This window comes from Schistocerca americana, chromosome 1 (genome assembly GCF_021461395.2).
Source record: "Schistocerca americana isolate TAMUIC-IGC-003095 chromosome 1, iqSchAmer2.1, whole genome shotgun sequence".
Lineage (NCBI taxonomy): Eukaryota > Metazoa > Arthropoda > Insecta > Orthoptera > Acrididae > Schistocerca > Schistocerca americana.
Genome location: NC_060119.1, coordinates 840,980,235 through 840,998,414, shown reverse-complemented (window position 1 = coordinate 840,998,414; position 18,180 = coordinate 840,980,235). Strand labels below are relative to the sequence as shown.

The window sequence follows — 18,180 nt, the reverse complement described above, 5'->3', positions numbered from 1 at the left end:
TGAGAAGTTGCAAGATGATGACACAACTGCATAAAAAGAGGCCACCAGCATTAGGTAGATAAAGCAGCCAGTCAAAAATTAATCACACAGACCAGAATGGTTCAAAACAAGCAGTTATTCATCTCAATCAATTATATCTCCCTTTCACATTTATCATTGTTTACAAGAATCACTAATTTGACTGCTTAAGCCAGAAACACATCTTATGTATTAATCTCTCATCAATGTGTACAAGGTGAACCTTTCCTTATCTTTTCCACATGTCAAAATACATATATGAACATAAGAAGCCCCTTTGTAATCTTTCTCGGTTCAAGGAAAACTAGCTGAGTATCCTGCATTGCCCAGGTACATATGTATTCTAATTCTATTAGTCCATCTCCTCTCCTCCCCTTCACTCTCTGCCCATCTCCTCCATCTTCCTCTCTATTATCCTTCTCCCCCCCCCCCTTCTCTGTCCGCCTTTACCACACTCCACTTCCTGTTGCCTCCTACCTCTCTATTTGTCTGTCCTCTGTTCTGCCCTTTCTCTCTGTCCATCTGCTTCTCCTCACACTTTCTGTCCATCTGCCCCTTATCCTTTTGCCCATTTGCTCTTTCCTCCCCTTGAGTCCATCTCTTCGGGCCCCATCTATCTCCTCCTAACTACCTTTATATCCTCCTCTGCACTCTCTCTGTTAATCTCTTCCTCCACTCTCTCTCAGTCTACCTCCTCCTCTTTTCTTTTTCTGTCCACTTCCCCCTCCCTCTCTCTCTGTCCACCTCCTCCTCCTCCTCCTCCTCCTCCTCCTCCTCCTCCCCCCCCCTCACATCTGTGTCCATGTCCTCCTTCCTATCTGTCTGTCTCTCTCTTCCTCCCCCCATTCTCTTTCCATGTTACCATCCACACCTCAGTAGAATGTTGCTAATTCTTACCTCCCACAGTATTTCTTTCCAGATAGTAAGTAGTGTGTGAAACAAGCTTGGTTGAAATTGAACAAGGGGTTTAGTCATAGTTTTTTATCTGTGACTTTGCCTACATATGCACATCACATGTATTTAATATACTTCGTACTTATTTGTACCCATATGTCACCTGCACCTCTAATGACTTTCACTCTGCCGTTTGGTTTTCATGCTGCTCAATGTTTATGATGATGTATCTCCTGATCAGAGCGTTGTACAATGATATGATTTTGCTGGTGCATTCAGTGGTGTATGTGAATAATGTCTGCAAAATGTGTCAGGAATACCGTTAGTAGTAGAGAAGTAATAAATCGAAATATCGTTCGCAATGTGATGGTTTTAATGCGTGACCAGCAAAAATGTAGTAAGCAATAAACTATTTCCCTTTAATTATTTTGTAGGGATGTCAGCCACAAAAAGTTTCACAAAGGTTTGTTTTTATGTGCAAAGTTTGGTGCAAATCACTAAATGCTTTCTCAAGTACTGGATGAGTAAGATCTGTGTGTTCACATACAGGTCTTTTTCACCCCCATCCCCACCTCTTTGATAAGTAGGTCACTCTAACCCTCACAGTGACTCATTCCAGACAGTAAATGATATGTGTACTAAGTTTGGTTGAATGTGGTCCAGTAGTTTAGAAGGATATGTGAATCATATGTACATCCATTTTTATAATATGTGTGGATTACTCTATATCAGAACAAAGGGTTTTGCTGTTACATCACTGCACTGGAAATGCAGTCCATTAAAATACCTGAGCTGCATGGAAGAATATGCAATTTGCTCATGATTATACTAATGAATTGTATCATATCAGCAAATCCAAATGCTACTCTGAGATGAAGAAATTGAAAGAACAGAGGAAATTATGGCAGGCTATATCAGACCAGTCAGAAAACTGATCGGGCCACCACAGTGTTGTACCGGGTGTTGTCTTATTGAAGGAGATATGCCATTCCTTTTTACAACCTATTAATGATCTCATTCAGGTATTTGCAGAGCTCCTAAAGCATAAAGTGGAATCCACAATTTGGCATAGGTTTATCACATTCTCATGTCATTGAGAGAGACAAAAATTCCTCTCCTCTCTTCACATCCTCAGTTATTTGTTGGAAGTATTCCAGTCTCTGTTTTCCCCTGCAGTTGCTTTCATCATATCTTAATACAAGTCCTATATCCCATCGTTATGCCACTGTTTTCCATGTGTTCTTTTCTTCAGTATTTCTTGGGAGAACTTCCTCATTCCTTATCTTAACCTGTCCACCTAATTTTTAACATCCTTCTACAGCACCATATCTCAAATTCCTCACTATTCTTATGTTCTGGTTTGCCCTGGCTGCAGTCCATGATTCACTACCATACAATGCTGTGCTGAAAACAAACACTGAAGCGCCAAAGAAACTGGTATAGGCATGCATATTCAAATACAGAGATAAGGAAACAGGCAAAATACAGCGCTGCGGTCAGTAATGCCTATGTAAGACAATAAGTGTCTGGTGCAGTTGTTGGATCGATTACTGCTGTTACAATGGCAGGTTATCAAGATTTAAGTGAGTTTAAATATGGTGTTATAGTCAGCGCATGAGCAATGGGACATAGCGTCTCTGAGGTAATGGTGAGGTGGGGATTTTCCCGTATGACGATTTCATGAGTGTACTGTGAATGTCAGGAATCCGGCAAAACATCAAATCTCCGACATTTCCGCAGCCAGAAAAAGATCCTGCAATAACGGGACTGACAACAACTGAAGAGAATCATTCAAAGTGACATATGTGCAATCCTTCTGCAAACTGCTGATTTCAATGCTGGGCCATCAGCAGCTGTCAGCATGCGAACCATTCAACGAAACATCATCAATATGGGTTTTTGGAGCTGAAGGCGCACTCATGTACCCTTGATGACTGCATGACACAAAGCTTTATGCCTTGCCTGGGCCCGTCAACACCAACATTGGACTGTTGATGACTGGAAATGTGTTGCCGGGGATGAGTCTCATTTCAAATTGTATTGAACAGATGGACATGTACGAGTATGGAGACAATTTCGTGAGTCCATGGACCCTGCATGTCAGCAGGAGACTGTTCAAGCTGGTGGAGACTCTGCAATGGTGTGGGGCGTGTGCAGTTGGAGTGATATGGGACCCCTGGTATATCTAGATACAACTCTGACAGGTGACATGTATGTAAGCACCCTGTGTGATCATCTGCATCCACTCATGTCCATTTTTCATTCCAACAGACTTGGGAAATTCCATCAGGAAAATGTGACACCCCACACATCCAGAATTGCTACAGGGTGGTTCCAGGAACACTCTTCTGAGTTTAAACACTTCCACTGCCCACCAAACTCACCAGACAGAACGTTATTGAGCATATCTGGGATGCCTTACAATGTGCTGTTCAGAAGAGATCTCCACCCCCTCGTACTCTTATGGATTTATGGACAGCCCTGCAGGATTTATGGTGTGTTCCCTCGAGGATTACTACAGACATTATTCGAATCCATACCACATCGTGTTCTGGCTCTTGTGTGCTCGTGGGGGTCCTACATGATATTGGGCAGGTATACCAGTTTCTTTGGTTCTTCAGTGTATATTCTGAGAAATTTCTTGCTCAGATTGAGGCCTGTGATTGATGCTAGTAGATTTTCTTTGGCCAGGATTGCCCACTTTCCCTGTGCTATTCTGCTTTTTATGTCATTGCTTCATCCACCGTACGTTATTTTGCCTTGAAGGTAGCAGAATTCCTTAACTTTATGTGGTTTGTGGTTTCCAATTTTGTTGTGAAGTTTAAGCAAATCTCATTTCTGCTATTACTCTTTATTTACATATTTTTTCAGTTTACCCTCAGTCCATATTCAGTTCATTCCACTCAAAGGTCCTGTTGTTCATTTACACTTTCATAAATGTAGTAATGTCATCACCAAGTCTTATCATTGATTTCGTTTCAGCATAATTTTAATCCCAAATGCTTTTTTATTTCAGTCTCTGATCACAATATGAATTCTTTAGACGATGACCGGTTTCAGTGTGTAAGCATTTTACAGTATTGGATCACTGTTTGTATACGCGATTATGTCGCAGTTGGTGAAAATTTTAATCCCACTTCAGAACCTTTCTCTTATTTGCATCATTGCTTATTTGATGTGTAGATTGAACAGTAGTCGTGGAAAACTGTATCCCTGTCTTAAACTTTTTTAATCTTCCATTATTATTGTTCCCTTACTATTTTTCTCAGAATATTGAACATCTTGCACTTTAACAATCGTCCTTAAAGTTGGAGCAATACAAATACTACTATAGTTTCCTAGATTTCTCCTCAGTTTTACCAACAATAGAAAAATCTCTTCTGGAAACTGAAAGTGAGAGGGGAAACTTACCAACTGATTTCGGGCATATACCTGTATAAAGTTTTCCAAATAGCTGCTTTGCCAAGTAATCTATTAGTCCAGTGGGTTCATGAGTCATGGCAAATATCTTGCAAATGGGTAAATTTTCTGCAAGATTCTCTCCAGGGATCTAGTATGAAACGATCTCCACTTTTCTTAAAAAGCAAGGTTTAATGGCATTACTTCTGTATGTTTCTTATTTCCTACTAGTATTGACAAAAGAAGTGACAAGTATTATGTGAATTGGTGCAACTAAATAGAAAGTATTTTAAGTAGGCAATGCCCTTTTCCTAGATTAATTGTTTGGTAGATATTTATTTAGCTTTAAAATATTATTTTTGGAAAATAGATTATTCTTCCAATAACTTACTTCAGTGTGCAGATACATTCTCGGCATGGGAAATATTTCTTTTCCTATCTACTGACAAATTAACTTTATGTATTACACTTTACCCCATTCATATTATGCTGTGAGAGAAAGACACTGCTGGTCTCATAGCATAATGTATAAATGTCCTTATCTGACATAAATGACTCTGTGGGCAATGATGAGCACAAAAAGACATTTTGAGGCATGAAAACTGGAGAAACTTTTATAACAACATACTTTTGTATTACATATTACAGTTACGAAGAACATTTGGATTTAATATCATCTGAAAACTGCTCAGTTCCAAATTATCCAATTTAGGTAACTTTTCATCTGTTTTCATTGGACATCATTGTATTCTCTTAATGCTAATTTTGAATTCCCTTGAAGATAAAACTAAAAGTGATTTTGCACTATTATTTGTGGTCAGTATCCATGAAGGAATTTCTGTCAAGCAGCTTCCTAAAATGATAAACAGGTTTTAATTATTGAAACCATTGACTTTTAATGCAATTTTTGGTATTCAGGTTCATGTCAATAGTTGAGAACTTCTCAGTACTCTTAACATTGGTACCCAGCTGATGATAAAGATAGTATGCTGTACCAATTGAAGACATCTACTCAGTCAAGAAGCTTCATTTTGATGTAGATTACTGCAGACTGAAATATAGTTGCACAATTGGAAATCTGAGCACACTGTTGCTAGCAAGCAACAGTGAGCTATACACTGAAAGTTTTTCTGTGTCATTGAACTCTACATCTATTTCTCAGAAAAATATTCTGAATCTCATGAGTGGGCCGTAGTGAAGAGTAATACTAAAATTATGATTAGTATGATAATTGTAGAAGTATGATCATTATTAAGATGGGGCTTGGTACTTGGTATAAATGACTTAGAACATGTGATGTTCCTCAGTGGGTAGTATAGAGATTTTATCAGCAAGATATGCAAAATACGCATTGCGACAAGGAAGTCCCAGATTCATGCGTGCCTTTACACACTCTGTGATCAAGACATGGAGGAAATTTACATAGAGAATTTAAATCAGTTTTCTATTTGTAACTGGTAACGAGCAGCACCCTGTACAGTATAGATCAAAGAACACTTGAACGACTTTGGGGATGGGCTCTTTGTAAAAAAAAGCAAGGAGAAAAAGCATAATGTACACAGAAGCTTGAAAATTGATTGTTTTTGAAAGAGCATTGTACAACTGCATATTGCTGTATCCTGCTTCTAGCGCATGTAAGGTGAGTGCGCCAAGTATAATGTTGCTGTGCATGTGTACTTAAATCAACTGCAAACTGTATCAGTGCGGGGCTAGCCACCACAAGCCACCTGTAGGAAGCACGCACTCGGCACGGTCTCCACTGTGCCGATTACTCAGGTGTGTTCTTTTAATTTGTACTGCTCACATCACCTGTCCTGTGTATAGCTTATGTTTCACTTTCTGTATAATTCTCTTATTGTGTTACGTGTGGAGTCACAAGAGGCTTCTTTCCATTATTGTTCAGAGATTACGAATAAAGCCATATTTGTGTTACTTGGGTCATGTTATTTGGTTACTAAACAATTACAATGTTGTAGTAACAAAATAATATGAAAAACCAATACAAGTATTTATAAGCTTCTGAACAATAACGGAAATAAGCCTCTTGTGACTCTGCATGTAACACGACAAAGGAATCATACAGAAGGTGAAACATAAGCTATACACAGGACAGCTGATGTGAGTAGTACAAACTAAAAGAACAAAGTGAGTGTGAATCAGTGCTACTCTGCATGTATATATGTGCGAGTCGCTGGTAGGTGGCGCACCAGAGACTATACCGTGTGTATGATTCCTACACGCGACCTCTAGTGGCTGTCGCGCGCTAATACAGTTGGCAGTTGATTTAAGCACACACATGCAGTGACACTACACTCGATGCACTCACACTCCTAGTAGCAGGATACAGCAGATATTACATATGCCAAGATACACATATAACATTATTAAAATGTCTTTTACCCTCTGCCTTTGCTCTTACACAGACATTTACTCTCCAGACCATGCCTTTTTCTCCCTTTCAGAACTCTAATCAGGTCCAAAAACATTCACTGTTCCCCATTGTGTGCATTGATAAAATTTGTCTGCGTATGGAATGTCCTTCAGTAAACTAATACATTTGGCATAGATGTAAAACAAGCCTGTAGATAAGTCTATAGATAAAGTAACACTGAAAGAAATCCATTTGGTTGTGAAGCGGGTAATGCATGGGACCTTTAATGACTACTGTAGCAGAATATATATATATTATAAAAAGATCTTTCACAAAACCCAAAGAAATTCTTGTCATATGTAAAGGCTATTAGTGGCACTAAAGTTAGTGTCAAACATACATGGACAAGAGAAGACCTGAAACTGGCTGTAGTTTTTCTTAATAAGTAACTTTTGTGCTACCAGTCATGATTTTCTTTTATGTATATTTTGCACAATGCATTTTGTGAAATGAATCACATCTTCAAGTGCATTTTCTGTGTGCTTTGCCATTAATTCATGATTTTTTCATGAGTGAGGTGCTGCATTGTTCTGCTGTCTTTACTGCAATATATAAAAGACAAGTGCAAGTTTCAATTGATGATCGAACTCTATATAGAGTTAATGGCAAAACTTGAAAGAACTTTTACTTCAACTCTCCTTGTGCTTAACTTGTGCAGAAGCTTACACATATTAAACATCACACACATTTTTCTGTACACAGTACACATTTAAGATTCATCTTCAAAAACTTTGTTATCATTTGCTTTTATATTTTCCAGTGGTTCATATTTCTTTGTTTCACTACTTTTATTTAAGTGTGCTATAGAAGCACTTGATTAAGTTCACTGATTGATTTTCCAGTTTTTCATTTAATATTTTATCTTCATTTTTTTATAGTGTGAATATATCTCCACTTCTTCTAAAAGATCCGTTTTATGGACTTAATTTTTACTCTCTATTTCTAAATGGGTGACATGTGTTGTGTATGTGTGTGGCTATTGCTGATGCACGTCTGTAGGCTTTGACGTGCTCTGTATATCTGATGTTGAAATCTCAACATCAGAACTTGGAGCATTCCTGGCAATTTGTTTTGTATGTTCCGTTTTCTGAACATTGGTTATGATTACACATTTTGTTATGTAGTAGTTTTTGTTGTTGTTTATTAGATGTAGAAAATCCAAATTTTACTTTGAGGTTTTTGAAAATATTTGCAATCTTCTGTGATATGGGGTGCTAGATATACATTTGTTTTTGTCTTTTTTTTTCTATTGTGCGGTTTGTGTCTGGGTATTTCTTCACTTTACCTAGTACAGTGTTGGAACATATCTGAGACAAAAGCATCAATCTTTCTGTACATAAATATCACAAGACACAACAAAACATGCACATTTGAAAGTTATAGGAAAATACAATGACCAGCACCACAATGCCTGCAACCTTAAGTCACCCAAAAGTTCATAAGCAAACAGCATACAGGTCATTGTTGTATAGGGCAACTAAGATACTGTTGAACCAAGAAAACACACAACAGGAAATAAACATAGTGAAACAGACTGCAGTTGCTAATGACTATGCTACTTCTATGGTTGACACAGTACTAGGCAATGTGGTTAATTGGTAAAATACTGGGGAAATGAAATCAGTCTACAAAGGGGAGTGCATGCAGTACACTTGCACAACCCATCCTAAATAATGCTCATGTATGTGGGAGCCATAGCAAACAGGACTAAGAGGAGATATTGGATGGATATAAAAAAAGGGCAGTATGAATGGTCACAGGTTTGTTTGATCCATGGGAGAGTTGTCATGAAGATGCAGTAAGAACTGAGCTGTACTAAAATTGCTCATCTGTATTGTTGAGTCGTCATTCTTTGACTGCACATTAAAGATACAAACAGTGATCGTGATCCTGTAAAACTGGCTTGAAAATATTATTTTGGGCACACATAGAAAGTGAAATAGTATTTTAATATAAATGCAGTTGGTAATAGTTGCCAGTGATTATGGAATCTGGGCAATAATGTGTAGTTAGAGGAAGATTCTCCACTATCTTCAAAAGTTAAATTATTAATGTCAAATGGAACATTGTCGATAGTGTTTTAATTTCAAATGTCTTTCTATCGAAAACTGCTGTATCAAAAGCTTTGCAGTAGTTTTAGCTCCTTAGAGAAGGTGTCACACTAAAACTTAGAGAAAAGTAATCATTTATTTTGTTCAGAGCATTCTGCTCATCATTTACATGTTGGCCATATAGCCAAAATAGATAGTTTTCAAAAGTGTGTTTTCTCTATTGTTGGTAATACATTCATTGATACCATTTCACACATTCCACAGTAACTGTGGAAAAATTAAGACACATAGAAACTTTGGAAATTGATTGTAGATATCTTTTGAAATTATTTTTTTTTAGCAATGGGCACTACTTCAAAATTTAAGTTTCAGACCCAAAATGTTTATCTTGTAATCCTATGCATTTTGAAATTGGATTAGTTGAGGACATGGGATTCCATTCTGCGACTCTTTGCATGTTTGGGTTTAAGCTGTATTTTGTCAGTGAAATTTGTAATAGTCTCAAGACTAAATATTAACACTATGCAAGACAGAAGATAGTCTTAACTACCAAATGCTGAAAGAAAATAAGCAGTAGCAGACTCTGGTAACATTTCCAAACTTCCCAGAATGGCATTTTTTCCTATGCAATTGATTCCTGTACATACTTTGCACTTTGTATGACATGGCCTAACACTCTTACTTTACCTTTAGTTGTTCTTTTTGTTCTTTACACCTGTTCAATGGTCTCTGCTGAATCCGTCACCATTGAAACAGTGTAATCAAGGGGAGAGCAAATTAAGAAGGTGCACAGTTATCTGTTAACCGGCAGATCTGGTTCAGTATTTTGTATAATAATGACTACGACCAAGACCACCAGCAACAATGTTCAAACTGCTGTTAGAGATTGTGTGGTACCTGACAGAATGCACCTGGGTACTTCTTTCATTACATGGGTTTGTGGGTCCTCCATCCCCATTTCAGATTTTTACAAACTAGAAAGGTGAAAGCTGACTGTCGTGTGCATTCTTTGCTCTAATTTACACTATTTTCTTCATTCTAATTTACTTTTCAGGATTCTCCTATACAGCTTCTGTTTGTCATTCTATTTTCAGGTTACTTATATAGAAGCTGGTCTAAACTTCCCTTGTTATTTTTTATGCTTTAACTATCCCCTTTATTCTGTGTTTTCTTTTGAATTCAGCCCAATATTCTAGCATGAGAATATATATTACACTTTCACCTTCCAAATTCTTAACTTTCCATGACATCATTCTAAGAGCTAGAAATTCCATTTATCCCATCATTCATGTGTCTTTCAGCCATAGTGTTTTCTTATTCTAGTATTTGGTAGTTAAGACACTGTCTCTAAATAGTGTTGAGTGAGTTGTGATTGCGAATCCTACAGTATGAGGACTAAGCACAAAGAATGTAGTTCCATGGTTGGGTCTAAGTAACCAACATTTTGGGATTTTCTCTTTGCACATGCCAGCCCCAACGCAGTGAACACGTTGTTTCAAGCCCACCGCCAGGTGCGGGTCCTCCTCCGGTGCCTGCACCAGCGCCGCAGCCAGCTGTAGGTGCACCACAGCTGCGCCCTGGCACCAACACCTGCATCCGCCATGGGTGTCCCAACCCTGCTATCAGCAACTCTGAGTGGGAGGATGAATACTGCAGCAATGAGTGTGTTGTTAGCCACTGCAGGTATGTAAAATCCTAATCAACAGAAGTGTAAATTTACAATAGTGTGACAATATTATGAAAAGGATCAATTGCTACACACCATAGTCAAGATGTTGAGTCGCAGACAGGCACAACAAAAAGACTGTTAAACAAATAAGCTTTTGGCCAAAAGGCCTCCTTCTGAAGTAGACAACACACATTTATGCAAATACAACTCATATACATGACCACTGTCTCTGGCTGGCCTCTGCAACCAGAGTTGGTGGTCATGTCTCTGTGTCATGTATTTCAGAAGAAGCCTTTTGGCCAGAAGCTTACTTGTTCAGCAGTCTTTTTGTCATGACCGTCTGCAACTGAGTGTCTCCACTGTACGGTGAGTAGTGATCTATCCTTTTCATAATGTTTTCATTATTCCATCCTGCATTTTCCATTGTTTGATTTTACCATGGTATGATGCATTTCAAAAAGTAAGGGCCATCTGCTGATATTTAAATGTTGACAACTCAGAATGAAAGGTGCACAAAGAAATCACAGAAATCATAGTTTTAATTCAGTAGTTGTTTGAGTATGGGTGGAAACAAACAACAGTGGCTTTGAAAGTGGTTGGTTACTACTGTCAGCTGCAAACCGTGTGCTATGATTTTAATTTTTGTGTGTAAAAGGATTTACATCTGCTCAAACTCATCAGGAGTTGCAAGTACTACATGGGCCTACAGCAATGAGTGAAGGAAAAGGTAGATAATGGTATCCAGACTGATGAAATCACGCAAGTGTACAAAACAAGTCCATTTGATAGGTCATTGATAATTGGTGATCTGGCTGATGAACTTGTTCAAGTTGGAGACTCCACTATTTACATAGTTGTCATAGAAAGGCTCACATATTGCAAGGTGGGACCGAAAATATGCATCAACACATCTTGCCTGTACCAAGGATCAGTTTTAACATTTTTATTGAGAACATTGACCAGCTACACTGTAGTCCCAGCTTCTCACTCAGTAAACATTAACTCTTCTTGCATTAGAAACAACAGTTAGATGGACAACAGTTTGAAGACAGTGAGTAACTCAAGACCACCACTGTCAGCTGGATCAGTTCCTGGGAAAAGAACTTGTATGTAGATAGGTTGAAGAAACTGTTGCAGTTTTGTAAAAATGCATAAAAGTGAATGGCAATTACATGGAAAAATGAAGAAGATTAGAAGGAAACTAGAGGCGCAAATAAAGCCTTTTCTAATTAATGTATTTTTATGACTAGAAGTTCAGTATTTTTCAAATATGCCTCCATACATTTGTCAACACAGCTGTTGTATTAAGGGCTTTAAAAGGACAATGAGAACAAGACAGACTGTGACAGCAAGAATATATTATGAAAAGAGAGAAATTAATTTTGTGGTAATATCTTCCAGTGGACAATATCAGCTAAGAAAGCTAAATAATATTTATGTTATTAAAAGGACATATAAAGTCAGGTTTTTCTTTTGCCCTATGTGATGGAAGGAAATTGGATGGTTGGCCCTTATTTTCCAAAAAATTATATGGAGTTTTTACTGTAGACATTTATGTAGTATGTTATACGGATCACCACTTGGAATGTAGCAGGTTTTTTGTGAAATGAAAAGGAGCCAACATCTTGTAATGAAGCTGTGGTATTGATGATAAAATACAATACTGGAAAGTCATAAAACTAACAACTGAGAGAGCAAGTCGAGTTAACCATTCACTATAGAGTAGCAGCATTGAGTGTGAAACAGTTACATAAACAAGATTTGGGACTTGTATCTTAGCTTTCAGTGTCTTTTTGGACTGTACATTTTTAACTTGGAAGGAGGGCATTGTACAAAAGTTTAGTTACAAGATCCAAATCCTGTCTGTGTGCCTGTACTCCTTAATGCCCCAACTATACCATAAATGATTATGTTTTCCATTGTCTATGGATAATCTAAAATGGGTTTGTTTTTGACACATAACATAGACACAAATATGGAAAGGATGGCAGGAATCTGTTGTACACATGGAACTAAATATGATAATGGAAAATCTTGGGTAGGATACAAACAGTCCAAGGAGAAAGGTAACAACCCACTATATAATTATAGTTAGCCATTGAGTGGTCAGTTTCCACAAAAATAAGATTTAAAATGTTCTAAGCTTTCAGGCCTTGGATGCCTCAACTGTATGGTGAGATGTTACATTTACTCCTTCCATTAATTAGGAACGTAGAACTAATTTATTGTTTGGATCATAGAGACAACTCACTGACACAACTCATCTGCAACAAATTTAGAAGCACTATTCAACCCGACATGAGCAATGGCATGTCCTGCAATGGGCCCTGTTCCTGAATTGAGTTTCTAAAATATAAAGGAAAGCTTTGTTTTAATAATTATATTGAAATCAAAATGTATTTCAGTACAAATACAACAAATGGGTGTTGTCATTATCAGAGAATATTATGGTTTTGCTTGTTATTGCTTGAAGTTAAATGGGGAGCCAGTGTATTCAGAAGTGTACCCCTCATTCTTAATGATTGTATAGGTGTGGCTGTTATTTTACTTTAAAGAGAAGAGAAGATCACATATTTTTGAAGAACTATACATATCTAGAGCAGCAGTAATTATATTTTGTAAATATACTGACAGAAAAAATGGAACACCAAGAAGGAGTTCTGTGACATAAAGGAAGGTGTTAGGCATGTTTCTACATCTGAAATGGGATGTCTCTTCAAATTTTGCACCAGTTGCATAAGAGTGGCACTATTAGCATCACTATGAGGTTGCAAATCAGGTTTGCTTAAATACATGCTATAACTGTCATAAACATTAGTTACCTTTGAGATTGGATGTCATGAGTTGATGTAAGTCAAGAATGCTATTAAGGTGACAAAGATGCCATTATCGGCACCTCACTGAGTTTGAATGAGGTCATGTTATAGGGCTATGAGAAGTTAGATGTTCCTTCTGCAATACTGCAGAAAGACTTGGCAGTAATGTAGCCACTGTACATGATTGCTGGCAGCATTGGTCATGAAAATGTCGGAAGAAGATAGGGCGCCGCACAGCCACATGGCACTTCTGAGAGGAAAGACCGTCATGTTCGGCATACAGCTGTGGTGCGTTGTGTAGCACCTGCAGCAGCAGTAGTCTGAGCAGCAGTTGGCACCACAGTGACACAACCAACTATTACCTCAAGGACAGCTGCAAGCCAGACACCCTGCAGCATGCATTCCACTGACCCCAAACCACTGCCCTTTGCAACTTCAGTGGTGTCAAGTGAGAGCTCATTGAAGGATGGGGTGGTGGTCTGTTGTGTTTTCTGATGAAAGCTGGTTCTGCCTCTGTGCCAGTGATGGCTCTGTGTTAGTTACAAGGAGGTCAGTTGAGGACCTGCAACCAACCTTGTCTGTGTGTTTGACACACTGGACCTCCACCTGGAGTTACAGTCTGGGATACGATTTCGTATGACCAGGGTGTTTTCCAACAAGATAATATTTGCCCAGATACTGCTGTTGTAACCCAACATGCTCTGCAGAGTGTCAACACGTTGCCTTGGCCTGCTTAATCACCATATCTGTCACTATTCAAGCACCTATGGGACATCACCGGACGACTACTCCAGCATTAGGCATAAACAGCATTAATTGTCCCTGTATTGACTGACCAAGTGCAGCAGGCATGGAACTCCATCCCACATATTGACATGTGTCACCTGTAAAACACAATGCATGCATGTTTGCATGCTTGCATTTAACGGTCGTGTGATTACACAGTTATTAATGTACCATCATTTCACATTTGCAATACCTTACTCGCATTTACATTAAACTGTGATCCTGCAATGTTAATCATCTAAATATTTACCTAGACAAATGTACTTCCAAAATTTTATTATTCTACATTAATTATTTTTTTGGGAGTTGTGATTTTTTTGTCAGTCAGTGTGTTTTTGAGATGAGTTGCACAACAGGTCCTTAAGATATTAAAGTAGAGTGATTCATTTGTCTATTTCAAAGAAAACAATCAATTTTTGACAATATAATGTAATTGTATGGGTAAAAGATCTACTCATCAAGCAGCAGCAGTTCATACACATACAAGAATGTTATAATTACGCAAGCTTTTGGAGCCAGTGGCTTCTTCTCTTGGCAGAAGTGTTGAAGGGGAAGGAAGAGGGGTGAAGAAAAAGTACTGAAGCGGTATAGGAAAAGGGGTAGGTTTTGGAAGAGTCAGCTAGAACCATGGGTCAGGGGAGACTTACCGGTTGAATCAGTCTTTCCTTCTCATCTCATCCAGTGCCCCTTAGCTGTGGTTCTGGGTGACTTTCCCAAAATCTAAAAATCTACCACATTTCCTAGACCTCTCCAGTTCTTTTCATTCACCCCTCTTCCTTCCCCTGTAACCCTTCTGCTGGAAGGAGGAGCCACTGGCTCTGAAAGCTTGCAAATTATAATCTTTTTTTATTTGTGTGTTCTGCCACCAGTTGGTGAGTAGATTTTTTATCTACCCAATAATATTATTTGTTAATTTCAGTAAGCTTGTCACCAGGAAGAAAGTTTTAATATTTGTATTGTAAAAATATGCCATATTAATTTTCCTACTAATACTTATTTGTATGAGGATCATTTTCAGCACACTAAATATATTTGTGTTCCCTTTTCAGGGATGTTTTCAGTTCATGGGTGGCATCCAATCAAAGCCAAACACAAAGTTTCTCTACAGTGAAATAGAGTGCTTTACTGTAAATGAGCTAATGCTTACCACAATATATGACAGTGAACATTGTGGAAGTCAGCAAAGTTGAATGAAGATCCAAAACTGTAACCACTCAAAGTATTACAGTCTCTTGACAATGTGGATATTCCTCTCAGCTGTGCAGTGTGGAGGAAGCATATACAGATGTTGTTTATTAAAAATATCGCCCTTGTTATACGGAAGATTACTTGTATGTGTATATGTATATAAATCTACTTGGTATACTTAAAGTGAAGTAATCTGGAACACTTGTGTTTCCATATTTGAATAGAGTACCTTATCAGCTGATAGTGTGACAGTTGACAGAAGGAAAAGGAAAGAAACTCTTCGGATTCTAGATTAGCACCATTAACTCCGAGGAAAGAGAGTATTATAATTTAAAATAAAAAAAGGTATATATCTTGAATAACTGTATACTTTAATTGACAGATGGTGCCAACTGTCATTTGTTGCATGTTTGAGCTCTTTTAAATGACTAGGAATTAAGAAAATATTCCCTTAAGTGTGGTAATATCCTGTAATGCCCTTCTGACATAAATAGTATATCCCTGCTCATAATGAATGTTGCTGTTACTTCCTGGAGTCTATATATTATTAATAATGATAATTATATAATTGAATATGACATAGAATAAATAGTATAGGAGTGACTGGTGAAACAAATCACCATGAAAACTGTTCCTTGATTAGTATGTGTTTTTCTCAGCCACATGCATCAAGTGATAATCATTACGACAACAATGGATGGCTTATTTTTATATTACACCAAAAGCAGTGAAATGAAACTTTTCAACTGCAGTGTAGCAAGTAAAATTATTTCCTTTTCCTCAGTAGCAACAGCATCTTGTACTTGAAAGTAACGCAAAAAGGTACATTTGTGTGGACACTTAATGTGGACAAAAGTTTACTGGGAGTAGTATGTATAATCATGTGGAATGAAACTATTTTGGTTGTAAAAAATGTGCAGGAATATAGCATCACTGTTGCAGATGTGGGAATGAATATAATTTATCTGACATTGGTGTCAACACATGCATATTTGTTATTGATGTACTTATTTATTATTTGGACGAAAGAAAAAGCGGATCAGGGATATAAAGCAGTTATTTCATGTTTGCATATCTGTACCAAATGAAAAAGTATAATTGTTGTAAGCTACAGGAAGAGATAAGTACAAAAGTCATCTAAAATATTAAAATGTGTCTTTGTATTTTTAAGCCACCAGAAAAAATATTTGTCAATTATTTTGTTCCTCAGTATTTTTATAATAGTTTTGTTTTTATATAGATAATTTAAAAGTAATGAAATGAAGAGTTCCAGAGTAACATACCATGATTTAATCAAAAGGTTTTGTTATTATGATGGTTTAGTTGATTGCTTTATCTTTCAGTGAAGTCATAGCATTGACACACTGTATAAATTTTAGTTACTTTTAGATGAAACCAGAACAGGAAACTGGCATCAGTGCTCAATGGTTATAACTGAAACTTATATTTGAAATAAATTGTGTTTCTAGGGGCAGTAACATCTCACAGACAAAATATTCTCAGATATCTGTGCAGAAGTGCTTAATCTGAAGCATATTCTTGTTTAGAAGTGAGACAGAGAGAATGAATAGACAGACTGATTGTTGAAGAAGTTGCAGGATGTAAAACCCAATGAGTGGAATAAATACCACATGTTTGAAAAAAATATGCCATGAATATTTGAAGGACAATTTCAATTGCAATTAAGGCGTATTTGTGTCTCAGTGTGAAAAGTGTTGAAATACTACACACAGTTGGCTGAGAAAGAAGAGAACTTATATTCATACAAGTGATATGAATTAAAAAGGTTTTGATATATACTGTGATGTTTTTGTTACTAGCATGTATGTTTTCAAAGTGAACAGAAATACTTCACTGTGGCAACAAACATTTGGAGTTGATGCCCCACACTGTGTTAGCTGGAACACAAAGTTGCAATCATATAAGACTGGAAACTTTGTAAGAGTGAACAGAAACTGTTTCTCTTTCAATTCCGAGGTTTACTTCAGTTTTAATCTTTCATGTGATATTTGCTTTCCATCTTAGCAATATTGTTGACGTTTGTTTAAGACATTTTTACATCTGTTGTCACAAAATAAACATAAATTGTATATTATATTACAAAAAGTGTACAGAAAGTTGAGTTGCAAAAATTATAGTTGATAATTGGGCTTATTGACTGTGTCTCCTTTTTCTATGTTGTTTTAAGACCTGTTTTGTGATTTTTTTATATCTCTGAATAAATACACAGTTTGGGTTGCTCATGAAAGGCTCGATTGGATTGATGTGTACATGATTTATGTACCATTTAAATATGCATTATTTCTATATAGTGGTTCTCCTTTATTTTTAGTATTTATAAGTCCTTAATATTGTGCCTCAAAATTACAAGACTTGTGTTAAATGCTTTAAGTTTAGAGTTTACTCCTTCATTTAGTAAACTGTCCTACACATTTTTCCAAAGGATTTTTTAAATCCAGCAAATTTAGATCTAGTCTCATCATTGATTCCTTGCATCATGAACACTCATTTTAAGCGAGCCTTAATCATAGCTTGGTATATGTGAATATTAAATTCTGACTTCTGTAGACCAAATAGTGGACCTAATGAAGTTGAAAATTATTTTCTTTAACTAATGCAACTTTCACTGTAAAGGTCATGTATGTAGATGTGGTATCTTGCACACAGACCACTAGATGTAACTGTAAAATGCATTATAAATCATACAGAAATAAAAAATAAACAATCTATCTGTGGTTTTAAATAATGTATTACTTGTACTGACTGAAGTTGGCCTGTTGTCATTCATACACGTAGTGCCAGAAATAAATTTTGTTCCCTCATCTTTAGCTCACTTTTGCCATTACAGAACTAACACAGTGTGCCACTCCAATTATGCCAGCATTGTGTTGATGACAGGGATATTATTTCTGTACTCTTCTGTGCGAA

The 18,180-nt window shown here is 37.1% G+C and overlaps 1 protein-coding gene across 6 annotated transcripts in view; it reads left to right on the top strand.

The window, feature by feature from the left end:
- LOC124613262 (TOX high mobility group box family member 4-B-like) overlaps positions 1-17,979 on the top strand; it is a 487,372-nt gene extending 469,393 nt beyond the window's left edge. For 5 of the 6 annotated variants that reach the window (XM_047141956.1, XM_047141969.1, XM_047141977.1 and 2 more), the window contains 2 exons: positions 10,265-10,476; positions 15,114-17,979. In XM_047141956.1, coding sequence (XP_046997912.1) covers positions 10,265-10,476; positions 15,114-15,180 — 279 coding nt within the window. In that variant the 3' untranslated portion in view covers positions 15,181-17,979. The remainder of the gene's footprint in view (positions 1-10,264; positions 10,477-15,113) is intronic. The other variant, XM_047141983.1, reaches the window with a different exon arrangement.
- Positions 17,980-18,180: the final 201 nt, after the last annotated feature.